We start from the raw sequence: 17,784 nt of genomic DNA, 5'->3' as shown, positions 1-17,784 counted from the left end.
TCAGCAGCTTGGGAGAGACTCAACTCTATCACTGGGAGTCCTGAGAGCCCTTGGAGAGCTGTCCAAGTATTCCCTACTGCTGTGGTAAATCCTTAGTCCTGTCCCTCCAATCCCGCTTCCTCATCAACAGCCTTTAATTATGGCTATGTGCAAGTCCCTGCTCCTCCTCTGCAGCCTCCTTCCAGTGCTGTGGGATGGGGATGGTATTTTTACTCTGGGTCCATACAGTGAGGAAGCCAAAGGGAATTAAGGAGACTAGGGCAGGGCTCCTAAGTGCCCAGTCTGCAAATGGTTATCATCACATACCCAAACGCATAAATCCAGAACAGCCTGCCCCCCTGCTGTGGTGCTCTTCAGACTGGAATAAATGTGATTTTAGCCATTATTATAGAACCTGGGAAGCTCACTTATTTCAGGCTAAAAATGATACTGACACTCGGTATAGCTTGGCCGCAGTGTGTTCTTTTGCTCTTTCCTGCAGCAGTAACAGCCCATACATCCTGCTGAGGACTCCCTTAAAACGCGCTTGATTTATTATTTCATTCCTACAGTGCTTTTATAACTGATGCAGTGACATTCCTGTCCCTCCCAGCCATACAAAGCACAAAGAACCATACAGGTTAGGGGTCTGAACAGCCCTTATTTAGCTTCAACTCTGATGAGTTTATGTGCCCTTAACGACACTGACCACAATTTCTAATAATAAACTGAAAACCCCAGGTAGCTGCAGAGGCTTTACTGGCTTTTGCTTCAAGATCATTTGCCAGATAGAAAAAGACAAAGATGTTAAGGAAACAGAACTTTTTTCAAAACACATTTCCCAAACCAAAGTTGACACAAGCTAGCTCCCACCAGCTGTAAAGCACATGACTTTACGGCTAAGCTGGATCTGGCTTCACTTATGCCCAAGTATCAAATCTTCGGACAGAGACACACCCATGAATAGGAAGGGGGCAAGGGAGTTTGTTCTCTATGATCTGGCACAGGTCAGTGTAGGGATCAAAGACCACTACAGTGGGGAGGGCACTGTTCCCCTTTCTCTGGCCAAGGAGATAAATTTGTCCATTCACAGTGCTGCAACCCATGAAGAACTTCTGGGTCAAACATTCCTCATCCACTTGGGTCCATTCATCTGTCTTCACATCAAATCGAAAAGCTCCCCCTCCTATGGTGTACAGAGCACCATTCAGTGCTGTGATGCGCAGGTCATACCTGGAAGGAAAGAAAATCTTAATCAGTATCAATAGGAAGATCTGCTCCCTGAAATATTCAGTGCAACAGTGGTCCTCACATCAAGATGGTCCCGTTTAAACAGAAAATCACAGAAGCATTGGTGGGACAGGACTTGTGGATTTCTCCAGTCCAAACTCTCCTTGGAACAGGATCATTGACAACACTAGCTAGAAGCTGGAGTCAGCAAACGTGTATTTGGAAATAGTAAGTTCACTTTCAAAAAAGAATGTAATTAGTGCTGGAGCAGAGAGACAGATCGTGGCAAATCCTCCATCACTTGGTGTCAACCATTCGGAGTTGGATGTCTGTCTAAACACTGCAGGATCTTAGCTTCAAGTTTTTGGGGTAAGTGCAGTGGGATTCTGTATTTCATGTTATTTTAAGTATAATGTGGCTTTCCAATTGCTCTGACTCCAATTAAGGAGGGCAAATGAGCTGCTAATACTGATACCTGTATTTTTAATGTTGTACAAGATAAAACTGCAGCACCCACAAAAACTGCCTGCTCTGGTCTTCTGGGCAGAAACGTCTGTGTGATCAACACCTCCTCCTCTTTGCTTATTTATCTGGACTCCAAACATAGATGGAAGCTGTAGAAAACTGTCTGTCCCCAGGCCATTGGGTCCTGGATCAGGTCCCAAGGTACAGAGGTTCTATGTGTTACTATAATACAAACAAAGAAATAAATTCTTTCTTTTGCTCAGAAGCCCAGCAGCGATCCATTCTAAAAGCAACCACGAAAAGAAACCTGCGCACCATTATAGCATCTGAGAGAGATGCTACAGAGAAATAAAGGAGGGGGAAAAAAAAGGGGGGGGGGCAGGCAGGATGAGAAAACACAGTACCAAAAGATAAGACTGTGTGATTAAATGGATCATGCCAAACCCACTAGAACTGAAATCCCAGCCCTACTGAAGACATTAGGGACTCAGCTGCCATTTACTATGGGACAAAGGCCTCTCCTCAGACACCCTGACAGCATACAATTATCTGCAGAACCTTTCTTTGTCTGCTGGGGCCCAGCAGAGCATTTCTTACCTGGGAAGTGGGGAGAATGAGATGACATCCCAGATGTCCGTTTCCATGTTCAGCCTTTGCACTCCACCATAAACATGTCCATTTTCATCAAGGCCACAGACCACATAGATGCTGGTTCCTACACTGACCGCATCTCCTCTCTCCACAGGCTGAACCATAGGACTCATGCTTTCCCACTGCGAGTCCATCAAAGCCAGGCGCTCCACTGCTGGAATTATCCCTTCATCTGTGCTCCCTCCAAGTACATACAGGTAGAGCCCTGCTCCTACTGCACAATGACTATTGCGAGACTTCTGCATGGCAGGCCCTTCCAGCCAGCTATTGTCCAAGCAATTGTAGATCAGCACCCAATCCACACTATACCACACAAACTCATCCCGGAAGTATCCTCCTGTCACAAAAACAAAATTCCCTGGGAATACAACAGAGAAAAATATCAGCTATATGAAAGCTGAACGCTGCTCCTAAGAACTGGGCTTCTCATTTCTCCCCAGGCTGCATCTAGCTCTGTTCTCATAAACAGAACATGTTCTCCCTACAGAAAGCCCCACAGGTGTAAAGAAGCTCACTTGAGGAATGAGGTTCCCCTCTTCCACATTCAACTGGAAAAAATCACATGAATTAATTTGCAAGCTGAACCACATTTGTTACTGTTCTTTGATTGGAGGGTCATAAGCTTCTACCTTAGAAAGACCGTAACAGTGAGATTTCTAGGCCAGCGCTGGTATTAAAATGCATTAAAATGCAAATCTGTCACAGGAACATTGCAAGACAAGCAGAGAAAATTGCTGCTCTTTTTATTAGTTTGCAATATTTGATTTATCATCTGTCCAGACACACTGGGCCCAAAGAATGCAGCAATTGCTTCCAAGCCTGCAGAGAATCATAGAACACTGGTTGGAAAGGACCTCTGGGGTTCTCTAACCCAACCTCCCACTTGAAGCAGGACTATCACCAATGCCAATTTAGAGTAGCCATGGCTTTGTGAAGAGTCTTGAAAATCTCCAAGGACGGAAATTTCAGCATCCTTGGGTAACTTTAACTTAAAGCCAGCTAAAAATCAGAAGACACCATCTGTCAAAACCACCATGACAGAGAAGTCTCAAGGCCTAAAAAAACATGTGCTTCTTCAAATAAAGTCATTAGACTCATTCCAGATACAGCTAATGTGAGAACAATTCAATGGCTTTGCTGTTTCTGCTATATGAAAAGAAATATTCAGCCTTTCCTAACATTCTTCCAGCACTAAGGAAAACCAACCATTCTTTGAACCCAAATGAACACAGATATAAGTGAGGTTTTTAGCAAGAAAGTGCTCTTACAGGAGGGGAAACTGAACTCGCTGCATTTGGGTCTAAGCCCCAACTTTTCTTTGCATTTGCTCAGTCCCACTCACTAGCATCACTTGAGCTACAGCTGTGTATTACCTACTGCTGCCACTGCATACTGGGTGAGGTTTCTGCGCTGCAGGGGAGAGCAAGCCTGCCAGGTCCCTGATCTAGGTTGAAATAGAAATAATTCTTGCTGTTCTTTGTCATGTCTTCCTCCCAGAACATATAAGGTGTCATAGCTCCGGCCAGCATAAGGAGACAGTTCCACATTTTGCCAGCTGGGTGGAGGACAGCTGTCTAACTTCTTTATTAGTCTGGAGAAAGTATCTTTCTCTCCAGGACGCCTGCTGCGTTTCACCAAGATATCAAGGAAGGACAGACTCAGAAAAGTGACTCTGACTTCTCCCACCAAATCCAAGAAGTCTTCCTCCCTCGTTGCTGGGTCCTCCATTATCCATCTCATAACACTGTCAAAAACCACATCTTCTCGAGGAGCAAAAAGGTCATCGCTTTGCAGGAACTGCATCAGCATTTCTTTGGGAAGTGCCTTAAATTCTTCCTGACATATCACATCCCCCCAGTGAGTGAGAGCCACATTCACAGCAGACACGTGCAGATCTACACAGGCAAATTGCTGCGAGTAAGCCATCAGGCCCAGACAGTTGGAAACATGCAGCTCTCTCTCCAGAAATTTCTCACAAAACAGTTTCACATTGTCAAACTGAAAAAAATCAGCTGTTTCTAGTAAGCTGGTGACATTTTCTCGATCTATAAACACTTGGGCCGTGCGAGTGAACTCAAGAAGTGCCTGGAAAGGCACTGCATCAATTCCTCTGATCACTATATGGTGTTCAGAGCTCTCCCTTGTGCCCCCAAAAAACATGGCTTCAAAATAACGACTGTGCAGTGAAAGTGCCTTGCGGCTGACCTGAAAGAGTCTCTCTCCAACCTCAAGAATGGTGTCTGTAATCACTTCTGTCTGAGGTCCCAGCTCCTCTGCTTCTTGTGCAGACTCCATGTTTGTTAACCGCCAGGCAGTTAAAATTAACTCAGCCCTTGCGCAGTCTTTACTCATGTGAGGTCTCTGGAAATGTTATCCCTCTGGCTAGGATAAATACAAGATAAGCCAATCTTGTCCTAAAAATAGAGTATGTTTTCTACCCTCATGGTTTTCTCTTCTGTCCCACTGCTTTCAGAGCAGCAATAGCAGGAAAGTTGTATAATCAAAAATGGCAACTTTAATTAGCTTCTACCTCAGCTAAGTAAAACCGTAGTGAATTATGGGAGCCGTTATCCCCCCCCAAAAAAAGTCTGGACTAGGAGGAGGAGAAGGAAGGTAGAACAACTAAACTCTTCCTAAGCTGGCTACATCTCAGGAAGTTGTACATGAACACTGAACCCACTTAGAACAAAAGCATTTATTACAATATTTTTTTCCTTTTTCAAATCAAAAACTTCAGAAAGTTTGAGACTTCCTGGGAAAAACACTGATTTTCCCAAACCCACATCTTTCATGAGTAGAGTTCAATACCAAATTCCATACTGATTGCAATATTTCATATCTACTTAGCTTGATGTTTCAGTGAGAGATGAGAGGGAAAGCAATGAGCCCCCACTCGCACCCAGAAGGAAGTCACATATACAGCCATCCTCAATGCTCTAAAGAAATAGTCACAGCGCGAGCAACAGATTACTGTGCTCCCACACACCTTGTTTTCCAAATAGTTTATACCACGCCATTAAGAAGTTTGGGGGATTTGTATAGTGACCTTGAACTAGGGTGCCACACTCAAGAACCCATCCCAGCAAGACTCGGTCCCATTTTTCAGCAAGCCGAATAGTGCTATCTGAATCAAGTGCACTTTTTTTTTTCTTGGAGCTTCCCTAATGCATTTCTGAAAAAGGCTTCTGCAAGACTGCTGTAGCAACATTCTTATGAGTTCACTTTTAGGAATGAATGGAACAGAAAAGGCTATATGCATTTAAAATTGATGCTCATTTTTATATTCTTATTTTTAGGTACTTGGCTCCCAAATATAAGCCAGAAAACTGTACTACAGATAAGAACAGTAAGTACCTTACAATAAAGGTTCAACAACCCATTTACTGAGCAGGGAACTCCCTAAGATTTGCCGATAGGAAATCCTGAAAACATGCCCCTCCGAGTTAAACATTTAACATATGACTTCAGGCAATTGTTCCATATCCTCTGTATCAAGAGCCTGGGATCCACTCAAGAAAGAGCTTCAGCAGGTCTCTTCACACACATACACCAATCTCAGAAGACACGAGAGATGGGAGATGGTGCAGTCCGTAACTGTTATCAACAATAACCAACAATCTCTCTCCCCTCCCAAGGACAGCTCAAGACTGTACACTCAGGCTGAGGAAGAGTAAATTCTGCTCCACTCTAAACAAGGAGTCTCCTTTGAAGTTGTGTCACTGCACACAGAACAAGTTTCATAGTGTTGGAGGGAGCATGATTCTGCAGACTACTGTTGGGAGCACCCAGCAAAGAATGAGCTCCTAAGAGACTAAAATCCAGACCCACTCAAGGTTAGACACAATATGCCACACAAGGCAACTGGTCCCTACTTTCATAGCTTCTTGGAAGAGTCTGATACACTGAACTCGAACTGATTTACTCAAAGTGCCCATCCATTTCAGAGTTGACCCAGGAAAGGCTATGAACGGGAATAGGTTGTTGACGCCAAAATAAACAACCAATGCAGCCTGTCCTTAGCATGTTTTCTTGAGGATTTCCAGGAACACTACTGCTGACATTAGAAAAATTTGCTCAGCCACAGCCTCCTTCTAAAGGGACCTCAGGAAAAGCAAGTAGTAGAAGCCGGTTATCTACCTACAGTCTAAAGGCAGGCATCCTCTCCTGGGCAGTCTTTACAATGCCTAACAAAAACACATGACTCCTCAGATCAGGGACCAGAAGCTGTCAGTCACCATTTCTCATTGATTTCCATCCTTAAAATGGAGCACAGCTTTTGATCTGGTCTCTTCCGATTTCCCTACACTTACCCACCACCTGAACAAATTTCATTTAGATTTACAAGTGTGGAAAATTGCAGTGTCAGCTGTACAGCACTTTTCAGACTAACAAACAACAGGAATTTAAGAACAGACTAAACTGTATTTATTCATTCACAACTCTTCAAATCTTGCTATTTATGAAGTATAAAAGAAATTTAAAAAATGCTTACTTACAAATGAAATTATAACCAGCAAAACTACAAATGGATATCTAAGATACAAAAATATCCAATATTTCCAGGCATTGCCTGTAATAGAACATTAGGATCTTAAATATTCTTCCCCTAAAATTCCAAGCATCTAACAGATGCTTCCATAACGTTCATGTCACTCAGCCAAGACACAGTATTTACCCTAGAAGTTACTCTAGTCTTTCTGTAGAAATGCGGCAACACTCTGATTTCACAGCCCACAAGATTTGGAACAAGTTCTAGAAAATATCTTCTTAGCTATGGAGTTTGTAAAGGTGATAACAAGGTACCACACAACAAAAGTAAGTTTCCTGCATGTACAGGAACAAGCAGGCAAAACAGACTGAACTCAAGAGCAGAAAGCCTAAAACGCAATGCAAAACGCTTCCCAGCTAAGTGCTGACATCTAAGAGGAAGAAAACCATGTTCTAAAAAATGTATTTAAAAATTTAAGTCTTATTACCAATCTTCAGGGCACTCATTACTAATCTTATGTGGTTGTTTCAAAACTCACAATATCAAGAGGGTCTCATACAATTTCTAGACAATATACTCTCTCCTGCCAACTCTAAAGAATGAAGAGTTTCACATTTATTTCAACAAAATCAGAACTTACTTCTTACATACCATGAGGCATCCTCTCACCACTTACAGAAAGCCACAAAATAAAAGTTGATTGTTCTTTCACACTAACAAACACACATTCAAACTCCTCCCCCAAAACAGAAAGCTTTCACACACTGATAGTTTCCTCCAATGATTTGCACCCTTGAAGAAACAGTCCCAAGAAAGCATTAGCCATCTTGCTGCTGAATGAAAGGGTTTGGAATAGCTTCCATTCCATCCTGTGGACAAATGAGAACCACAGAAGTTCCTCTGCAGACCACTAGTCCCAGTTGGCGTGTGTCTTCTGTTAATTTGTATTGATCATCTGGATCTGAAAAGCAGAGGTCTATGGTTACAACAGCAGCATAAGGAAAAGAAACCAAATCTCATCAACTTCAGAAAAGCACAGATGAACAGTATTTTTCCAGGCTTCTCTGCACTGCTTGAACACATGGACTATAAAAATGAAGCAGCAGTAATATGCAATGTCTTCAGGATTTATCAGTTTTCAAAGCAGCACACGCCACAGATAAAGAACTACAATTTGAAGGATACACATTCTGCTTGGCATACAAGGAATTCAGCAGCCCTGTCACTTGCATAACCAAGAACATACATACAAATGCTGAAAGAATCTCCTGCTCCCATTCCAAATACCCTTCAGACAAACATTTGGGGATCAATGCAAATCAGACAAAGATCCTGACTACAGAATGCACTAAGCATAAATTTCTTGCTTGTCCATGCACAGACCAAATCAAGCAAGACTGTGGATGGGGACAGACAGATGAACATTCTTAACATAGCAAGAGCCAATTCTACGCTCTTTAAGATGTCAAAATATTTGGTAAAAATGCACTAAGCTCATCTTTTAAAATTCCCTCCTAAAAACAAAAATAAATCTTGAGATGCTTCCTTGCAAACTCTTAGAAAACAGACTGTCCCATAATGAGAGAAGACACTTTTGTTTAAGAGAGCAAAAAGGGGAAGGGGAGTATTTGTGCTTGGAGGGGAAAAATAAAAATAAAAGTCACAGCTGTGTTAGCCTTAAGAGGTTATAGAAGGCTTTAGTTCCATGGAAATGCAAAAAGTGCACACAGAACAGTTTAAGACAGTAAGATACCAATTTTTGCTGAGATTTTTTTCATGCTTTGAGTGAACTGGCCACCCTTCAACAGTATACACAAAGTGAAAGGCAACAGCCTCATTTAAAAAGACAGAAGCTACTTCATTCAAGTGCTGGAGGACAAGAACACCAGATGGGTTATACAGGACCACCCTTCTCTACCACCCTTAACCTAACTTCTGTTATCTCATTCCTTCCTCTAAGCATAGTTAACTGTGAGCAAATCTCCCTTTGGATGATGTCAAGCTGCAGTGTCTGGTTATTCAACACAAAGAGCAGAATGTTTTCTATTAAGCAAATTATTTTTGGGAAAAAAAAGATTTCTTTACACAGATAGCATATTACTTACCTCTCATATATTCAATGGTACCATCAAGCACAAGGTTCAGAAGAGGGTCAAATCCTTTCAAGACTCCGCTAGCTATTAAAGACCACACACACACAAAAGAATTAGAGACCCTCCCCCCAAAAAGCAGCTACAGGACTCAGTTCTCTAGTTCCAGACCCTCCCTCAAACAAGGCTATCAAACAAGTGAAGCCAGAGATATTAAACAGTGCCCTCTTTATCACAGTGCAAATGCAAAAAGCACAAGCTGAAACCAGCCTGTTGTGTCAATGGAAACTTTCAGGATTTTCAGCCAGTTCTTCAAAATGTTCTTCAAAACTTTTACAGTTTTGTTACCAGTCAATTTCAGGGGCATTTTAAGAAGACAGCCAAAAAGATGCTTTAAGAAAACCAATAGAAGATGATGAGAGAAAGGTGCAAAAAAGATGAAACACAGACGAAATAACAGCCATGGAATTAGCGGAAAGACTAAAGGAGAAACACAATAAGAAGCCTCACACCTACAATAGCAAGTAGTAACAAAGAAAAGAATCCATTGCTCATCTCTTGGATGAAAGCAATGTGATCGCACAGGAGACAAAAGCTGACACAGAACAGGAGGAAAAAAGCCGAGATGCAAAGTATGCTGCGAATACACATGCCTCGCTACCAGCCAGGCGCTCAGGTGCTGCGTGTTGGCTCACCTTCTCTCCCACCTTGGAATTTCACTCGGATCGTTTTGTCAATGTATTTGGAGAGGTCCAAAATACTCTCCTTCTTCTTCTTCTCCTTATCCTAGCGAGGATGAGCAAAAACGAGCTCAGTTAAAACGTCCCTATACCCACACGCGCCGCCCGGGGAACCGCGCCGCTAAGGGAAACCTCCCAACACGGAGCTAAAAGCGAAGGACGAGCGGGCAGCACGGGGCGGCCGGGCCCGGGGAGCACCGCCGCGCCGCCCTCGGCCGCGGCAGGCCGCAGCCACACGGCCCCGCTCACGGGCCGCGGCCAGGGAAGGACGGCGACGGGCCCGGGCGCCACCTCCCGCGCGACCGCTCCCCAAGCGGCCGCGAGCCCCGCCGCGCCTCCCTCCCTCCCCTCCCTTCCCTTACCGCCATCTTGCCCGCGCCGCCACCGACCCCCCGCCGCCGCTTGCCATTTCATTCGCCGCGGCCCTGGAGCGACGTCACCGCCGCGAGCAACCTCATTGGCTGCCCGCAAGCGCGGCTCGCTCCCCCGGCCAGCGGGGGGCGGGACTTCCGGGGCGGGCCGCCGTGTCAGCCGGTGCGGAAGGGCGCTAGGCCCGGCGCGGCCCCAGCGGAAACAAAAGCGGGCGGCGGCGGCGGCAGCAGCGGCGCGGGGCGGCGGGCGCGGCATGGCGGCGGCGCGGCTCCCGGCCCAGCTTCTCCTGCTCTTCGTGGCGCAGGTGAGCGGCGGTGCCAGCCCCAGGGGTAGCCGGGGCTCTGCGCCCGCTCCGGCGGCGGGGCCCGGGGAGCCCTCGCGGGGCAGATACCGGGTGCGGAGCGGAGCCCGGCTCTGGCTCGGGGCGGGTCCCGAGAAGCCGGCGGCGCTGCGGGGAGCCGGGCCGGGCCGGAGGGGGAGAGGTCTTCCCGGGCGTGGGAGCTGCCTTCCCCGCTCGGTGGCGGGGCAGGGCGGAGCCTGGGCCGCGCGAGTAGCGGCAGCTCCGGTGCCGCTGACTGGGCGTTAATGACCGAGCTGCGGCATTTTGCCGCTGGAGGCGAGAAGGAAGCGTCATTCCTGCCCCGGGCCTGCCCGGGTTTGTTGTGTGTCACCTCCCCGACTTACGCGTGTTGCTTAATCCCTTTTCCCGCGGTTAACAAAACATTTCTCGTAGTTCTTGCAACACCGGTTCCCCTGTCCTGCCAGTAGCCTTCCCCAGGCAAACCTTTGGGAAGGGGTTGGGAGCGGGATCACTGCAGCACGGGAGGCTCGGGTTTGGCTCTGGGTTCATCCCAACCAACAAGCTCCCTCTGAGAAAGCGGCTGTTGTAAAACAAAGCGAAGTTTCTGCTGAACCTGAAGTTATAGGCTGTCTTGATTTTTCTTTTCTTGTTCCTCATCTGAATTAATACCTTTTTTGGGACAAACTGCATTTCCAAGGGTCTTATAGGAGCACATGTGACTAGCTAGGTATGTAGTCCTGATGTGGGGGAGAGAGAGCAGACCTTCAGCTGCTGTATTATGGCATGGTACATAGCTTTGGTATTTTAAGTTCAAGTGTTCTGGAAACACTCAAGTATCATTAAAGGATCTTAACTATTCATTAGTTAATTTGGAGGGCAGTAGATCTTCTTGGGTCTTATTGATTTGACTTCTTAGTGTGATGGTCTGATTTTCCTCTCTTCTCCTCCTTCCCTTCTCCCCACCACTGATTCCTTGCCAGTGGTATTTACTTACAGAATGGGCTGGTTGCCAGCTAAGTTCTTTATCTGTGCAGCATCTGCCCCTTTCCTCTTCCCCTGCCTGCCCTGCATATTTTTGGTGCCTCTAATCGTTCTAATGGACTGGCACTACCAGCCTGGGGCCCATACGTTAATACGAGAGAAGACATAAGATATGGGTCAAGGACTGGCGTGGAGTCAGTTTGTTCCATCAATTTTGAAAGGGTGACCCCAGGAGAGTGTGGAAGGATGGCAGGTAAGATAGTCCAGTGGTCGAGCCCTGACACTCGAAGGTCTTGGCTTCAGTTCCATGCGCTGCAGCAGGCTTCCTTTTGGTAAGCAAGTCACTTAGCATATTTGTGCAGCAAAGTAGTGTAAGCATGGCTGAGCGAGCTTTGAACAGGTCGGCTGGAATACTGAAACAGTCACACTGCAGCAGCAAAGAGCTAATGCTGTGTGCTGCTAATTTATTTCTGCTACTCAAGCTAGCTCATTTAAAACGTCTTCAAATGTAAGTGGTACTCTCTGTTTGGCGTATTGGGAGTATATCTTTCTTTCTCCCCTACTGAGAGATGAGGTAGTCTCTTTTGGAAATTGGTCCAGGTTTGCTTTTAAACTCAGTTAAGTAGGGGAGAAGGAGCAGCTTGACTAGTGAAGTATGGTTCTCCCAAATATGGATCCTCATCTGGAAGTACCAGAGGAGGGGTATGATCTTAGAGATCCAAGTGAAATCCACACCTAAGATCTTGCTTTGGCATCAGAGTCCTCACTTTTCATTTAATTTCCTGTCGTTCTCACAATTCCTTCATAGCTTTGCCACTTCTCGGTTGCCCTATAACAATAATGAGGTATAGGAACCTTTGACTAAAGTGGAACTTAGTAACACAATCTAGAGTGAGCATGTTAGCTCACTGCTGTTAGCTAGCTGCCATTATATACTAGCTTTCAGTAGAATATTGAATTGAGGTCATAGTTTCTATTTTTGTAAAATCAAAGTGCTCTGTGATGCAGGTCCAGAGGGTCCAAGAGACTTCCTGACATTCTGGATTGAGATGGTTGACAACTTAGTCTCATGAAACTGTCACATTATGAATAATATCAATTACAAACTCTATTCTCACTGTACAGTGCTTGTTAAAGGAGTATTGTCTTTTTCTGCAAATTTGTTGTCTGCTGCTGGTAGTCTCCAAATTGATTATGCAGCTCACAGGGAAAGAATGCACCCCAGCTCTTGGTAACTCCACTTCTTTCTTCTTCTTGCTTCAGGGAATACAGCTCCCAGTGTCTCCCAAAACTGTAAGATCAATTTTATCTATTGAAGAAGTTAAGCAAAAGCTGTACAGGCAGTGTATTCTAATAAGGAAAGAGTAATTTGTTTCTAATTCTATAGCTAAGCTGCAAAAAGATGAAAATAATAAACATCAATAGCAGCCTGGAAATCAATTGTGTTGTTTTCCCTGGGTTTTTCTGTGTGCTTTTCAGCTGTCAGAGCTGTGGGTAGTTCCCAGTCCTTGTGGATAATTGCCATGTAGTATATGAGATTTTTCTTGGTGGTTGGGACTGCCTGAATCGCAAACAGCACTTCATTCTCTATTTATCTTCATGCAGAGAAAGCTGCTGCTTATGGTGTATTTCTGTGAGCCAGTGTCTCCAAGGTAATTCTCTCTTCCTGGGCTATGGTATACACCATTCTTTTGTGCCAGCATCACTGTTTGCCCAGACTGTGCTAGGAACGTCATCATTGGAGTGACATGGTTAAACTTCTTTTTGAGGATTATTTTTAATTCTTAATCTTGTTTATTAAAAGGACTTGATTTAAGACCAGCTCCCCAGGCTGTTATGCTGACACAACTGAGATGACTATGAACTCAGGGAGAGAGTCAACTATTTCTGCCAGCTTTGCTGCTGAAACCAGCATCTACAAGGACTGTATCCTCAGTTGTTAGGATTGGAGGATCATGGTCATAAAGCACTGTCTTCTCCTCCAGATACTGCCATGCAGACTTGTAATCCTCATTTCTAATACAACTTCTCTGTGTATACACGGATTCATGTGACCTCCTTATAGTGTAAATTACTCCTTTTAATGATCTCTTATACCTCTAAGGCATGACATTATATGGTGAAGGCATACACTCTATCTGTTCCTGCCTTGCCTCTTTCCTCTTGCTGTAGAAGTGCAAAGGCTTCTATAGGTACCTGTAAGTAGAATCATTCCACTGCACTGCAGGAGAAGGTGGCTTTTTTCCTTGTTCTCTAGGGTTCCACTTGAGCTGAAGCTTGTTGAACACTAAGCCAGTACTGCAGTTCTGTAGTGAGCTGGATCAGAGAGTTAATACAGCTGACAAATGTTGAAAAATAAATATTTTGGCCATGTTATTTTTCAGTGGAATCACGGAATCAATTCAGTGGTTCAAGCCATTGCGTAGGTGCACAGCTCTTTGCACAAAGAGGTGTATCACATAAGAACAAATATTTCACAGTAGGCAGGAAAGGGCCGGCACTGCTGGTAGCAATGTCATTGTCTTCTGCCTTAAAACATTAGCCTTAGGCTGTAGTTCCCTGAGCCAATGCCACTGGAACGGTGAGGTTGTCATTTCCCAGCTGTTTGCTCCCATTGCTACCCGTGTGCCAACTCTTGCTTGTCAAATCTCTCTGAAATGATACAGTTAATGCGATTGCAACTAGCACTAGCCTGGCATGAAAAACTGACAGTGAACTGAATCATCTCATAGTGATCTAACAAATACCACAGGTGGGACAAGCGTGTTTGAGGTGCCTAGGTGAGTCTGGGGACTAAGGCAGGGAGGAACAAATGGCAAGAGTGAGCCATGAGGTTGGCTCAGCCTTTCATGTTGCGGTTCCATGAAATGCAGGTGTGCTGAATTTCTCTTCACCACCTTCTGCACTTCTTCCATCACTTAACTTGTGAGCCCCAGCACTTGCCTGAGTAATATTCTTCCTCATTCGTATAGTGGAAACGAATCATTCCCTGCTTAATGGGGAGAAGTTAATTCTGCTGTTTGAGGCTATTCCTAGTTTGTTCCACTTTAAGCTTGCCATAATGCTTTCTAAATCATATATACTGTAAGAAGCAAGTATCATAAGACATCTTATTATCATAACAGTTGTTGTTTTTCCTTCTGTGTGTGATAGAGGCTAGACATGATATCCAAGCACTTGGAAAAGAAGAGCTTTTGGGAGTGGGAGGAAGGCTGTATAGGAACTGCACAGGAAACCACACTTTCTTGTGGGTTATTCTACAATATGGAACGATCTCTAGGAGCTAAGAACCATCACAAATGTTACCACCTTCCCAGGCTATCAGCTGCATTGCTTTGAACTTACCTTTGCTATTTAATTCCTAGTGATAAAAATAAAGGTATCAAATCTGGAAGCATCAAAGCCCTGCTGTACTGAAACAAGAAATGCCTATGATTCTCCCTAGGTGGGGGAGGTAAGAGAACACATATGTAGTAGCTGGTAACAGACTTCGGAGCTATGCTTTGGTTCTAAGTGATAATTCCATTGTAAGAATGTATGTTAATGCCCATGCATCTCTGTGTCCTTCATGCACTCTCTAAAACTCTGTACACCCTCTTCTAGCTCTGCTCATATTCGTCTTAATTCCTCTCATCCTCCATTTTACTTACCTCTGTGTACAAAAAAAGATTCTAAAATGTTTTGAGCATTTCACATTAGGAAACTTTTACTCCCTTAATTTTTTTTAAGGACAGCCATTATGTTGCTCAGAAAGCATAACTGTGTATTACTGTCCTCAGTCTGCCGCTCGGGAATTACTGCAGAGTTCCCGTAATGGTTATCTAAATGGAAATGTAGCAACACACCCCATATTCTCTCATTTTTAAGGATATGTGTCATTTGTCATCTCCTACAGATGTAAATCTTGTAGCTGTACAAGCTAATGATTTCTCAAATATATAAAGCAATCCTATTACAGTTGGCTAGCTCCTACAAAACTGCCTGAAGCTTTTGGAGATAGCCGTAGTTATAATATTCAAAACTGAGCTACATAGCATCTTTCTGAACCCAGCCAGCTCTTGCAACAATAAGCAGGAAACATCCTTTTTCTGGGGCTTGTTCCTGTTGAAAGTCAAGTTGTAAGGCCAGTAATTTTCCTTTCCGTGAAAGGGTTTTAGGTGCTATGGGTGGATAGCTCAGACACAAGTGAAAAAGCCCTCCTGTGCCAAACAGCTGGAGGCTTTTTGCTAAATGTATTTCTCCTTACCATGTATGTACGATAGAGCTACTTTGCGGAGGGAGGGAGGGAATATCTTGCAAACATGCACTGTATTTCAGTGCAAATTAGGGTCACTTGAGCAAACAGTGTGCCCAACACACTTCAGGCCAGATCTAATAGATTTTAGAGCACTTGATGAATACTAATAGTATTTTAGGGGAGAAAAAAAAAGAAATGACAACTTTTTTTAATAAGTCTTATTATATACAAAAAGGATCTAAATATATAATATCTCTACTGCCTATATATTTTGGGTTGAAGTTTCTTTATTGCTTTGCTGGTGTTGTCTTGCAGTAGAATGGTATCACTTATTCTTCAGGCAGTTTGGAATTCCTTTATGTTTAAAGGCTAATTCTTTGAAGTGCTCCAAAAACCATCCATTTACTCATTGTCTCCCAGGGGCCACATGATCATATTTATGTATGGTGCTTTGAAAGACATGGCTTTGCTGCTGCCTCTGGTCATCTTTGGCTCCTTGTTTCTCAGTTAGTACCTGGAGAAACAAATTTGTAGAAATAAGCTTTTAAAAATCACAAAATCAAAGAATAGTTGGGGTTGGAAGGGACCTGTAGAAATCATCTAGTCCTATTCCCACCTCAAGCAGGGTCAGCTAGAGCAGCATAAAGATATGGCATAGTATCAGAACAAGTCTTGACCTCGGAGGAACTCTGTTCCTGACTGGCTGCCAATTCAACTGTGAGCCATTTACCACCACCATTTGAACTCAGCAGTTTAGCCAGTTTTCAACCCATGTTGTTGTCCATCTGTCCAATCCATGACTTACTGGCTTGTTAAACAGGATGTTGTGGGAGACCATGTCAAACACCTTGCTATATCAATGTAGATGACAACACAGCTCTGAGCGAGTTGTTTCATCAGAGAAGGCAATCAAGTTGGTCAAGCGTGATTTACCCTTAGTAAACCTGTGTTGACTTTGCCAGTTGCCTTATCCTTCAGGTGCCTGGGGTAGTTTCCATGAGGACCTGTTCTGTAATTTTTCCAAGGGCTGAAGTGAGGCTGACTGCTCTGTAGTTTCCCAGATCTTTCTTTTTGCCCTTTTTGCCAGTGGACATAATATTTGTCCTTTTCCACCATCCAGCATTTCCCTTATCTCTGACTCTTCAAGGTTCGTAGAGTTGCTTTGCAATGATGTCAACCAAGCCTTAGCACCTTCAGATGCATCCCATCAGATCCCATAGACTTGTATGTTTAATTTGTTCAGGTGGTCTCTCAGTCAACTCTATTATTGGTGGTTTGTTTGCTTTGTCATTGCTTCTTGGCATATATACTTGGGGACTTAGCTTACCCTTGAAGACTGTGGCAAAGGAAGCATTAAGTAACTCAGCCTCTTCTGTGTAGCGTGTAACTAATTTGCCAAACCCATTAAGCAGCAGGTCTACTTGTGCTTTTGCTTGCTACTAACATGCCTATAGAAGCCTTTCTTGTTATTCCTGACACTTTTTGCCAATTTGAGCTCCAGTTGAGCTTTTGTCTTCCAAACTATATCTCTGTGTGCCCTCAAAATATTTCTATATTCCTCTTTGGGAGTCTCTCCCCTTTTTCATCTCTCCTATGCTTCCTTCTTGCATTTGAGTTCTGTGCCTCGCTACTTAACCAGGCTGATTTTTATTGTGCCTGCTCCTTTTCCCGTTTAGAGGGATGGGCTATTTTTGTGCTTTGAGGAAAACTGTTTCTGAAAACCTCCAACGTTCCTGAGCTCCTCTACCTTCCAAGGCAGACTTCTATTGGACCCCTTCTAAAAGTTCCCTGAGGAAGTTGATATTTGCTCTTCTGAAGTCCAGGGTCTATACTCTGCTACTTGTCTTCCTCATACTCCTTGGTATTTTAAACTCCACAGTCTCATGGTCACTGCAGCTAAATCTACTGTTCAGTCGCTTCTCCAAATGAGTCTTCAGAATTTGTAAGGAGTAGGTCCAGAAGAGCACCACTCCTAGCTGGTGCAACTAGTGACTATTTAGAACATGTCAAGGACATCTTCCTGAAATCTCCAATATTGCCTGTGCACTGCTGTGTTTCTTTCTCAGCAAATATCAGAGCAGTTGAAGTCTCCCAAGAGAACCCGAGAGTGCAGACCTGAGGGTGCTTGCTTTCTGTATATATTCTCAGCCTGATGCAGAACAAAGGGGAGCAAAGAAATCCTCAGTACCTGTGAAGACTGGACTACTCATTTAGACAGATATAGTAACTTAAGAAGAAAATAATATACA

General features: G+C 44.1%; 3 protein-coding genes across 3 annotated transcripts in view; 1 reads left to right on the top strand and 2 right to left on the bottom strand.

Moving 5' to 3' along the window:
• Window positions 1-721: 721 nt before the first annotated feature.
• Window positions 722-6,630, bottom strand: LOC106497725 (kelch-like protein 24). The gene is made up of 3 exons (XM_013958717.2): window positions 3,699-6,630; window positions 2,272-2,683; window positions 722-1,212 (listed from the first exon to the last, which is right to left on the bottom strand). Exons 1-3 carry the CDS (start codon window positions 4,675-4,677, stop codon window positions 900-902), a joined length of 1,704 nt encoding a protein of 567 aa, XP_013814171.2. The 5' UTR covers window positions 4,678-6,630; the 3' UTR covers window positions 722-899.
• Window positions 6,631-7,398: 768 nt separating this feature from the next.
• On the bottom strand, window positions 7,399-10,080 carry LSM7 (LSM7 homolog, U6 small nuclear RNA and mRNA degradation associated). The gene is made up of 4 exons (XM_067312611.1): window positions 10,007-10,080; window positions 9,600-9,690; window positions 8,920-8,991; window positions 7,399-7,775 (listed from the first exon to the last, which is right to left on the bottom strand). Exons 1-4 carry the CDS (start codon window positions 10,010-10,012, stop codon window positions 7,633-7,635), a joined length of 312 nt encoding a protein of 103 aa, XP_067168712.1. The 5' UTR covers window positions 10,013-10,080; the 3' UTR covers window positions 7,399-7,632.
• A 168-nt stretch (window positions 10,081-10,248) lies between these two features.
• SPPL2B (signal peptide peptidase like 2B) overlaps window positions 10,249-17,784 on the top strand; it is a 29,579-nt gene continuing 22,043 nt past the window's right edge. Inside the window, exon 1 of the mRNA XM_067312592.1 lies at window positions 10,249-10,320. Within this exon, the coding sequence (XP_067168693.1) occupies window positions 10,270-10,320 (51 nt within the window). The 5' untranslated portion in view covers window positions 10,249-10,269. The remainder of the gene's footprint in view (window positions 10,321-17,784) is intronic.

This window comes from Apteryx mantelli, chromosome 30, assembly GCF_036417845.1.
Source record: "Apteryx mantelli isolate bAptMan1 chromosome 30, bAptMan1.hap1, whole genome shotgun sequence".
NCBI lineage: Eukaryota > Metazoa > Chordata > Aves > Apterygiformes > Apterygidae > Apteryx > Apteryx mantelli.
Note: the sequence above shows the minus strand (reverse complement) of the source record. Positions and strands in the feature narration are given on the sequence as shown.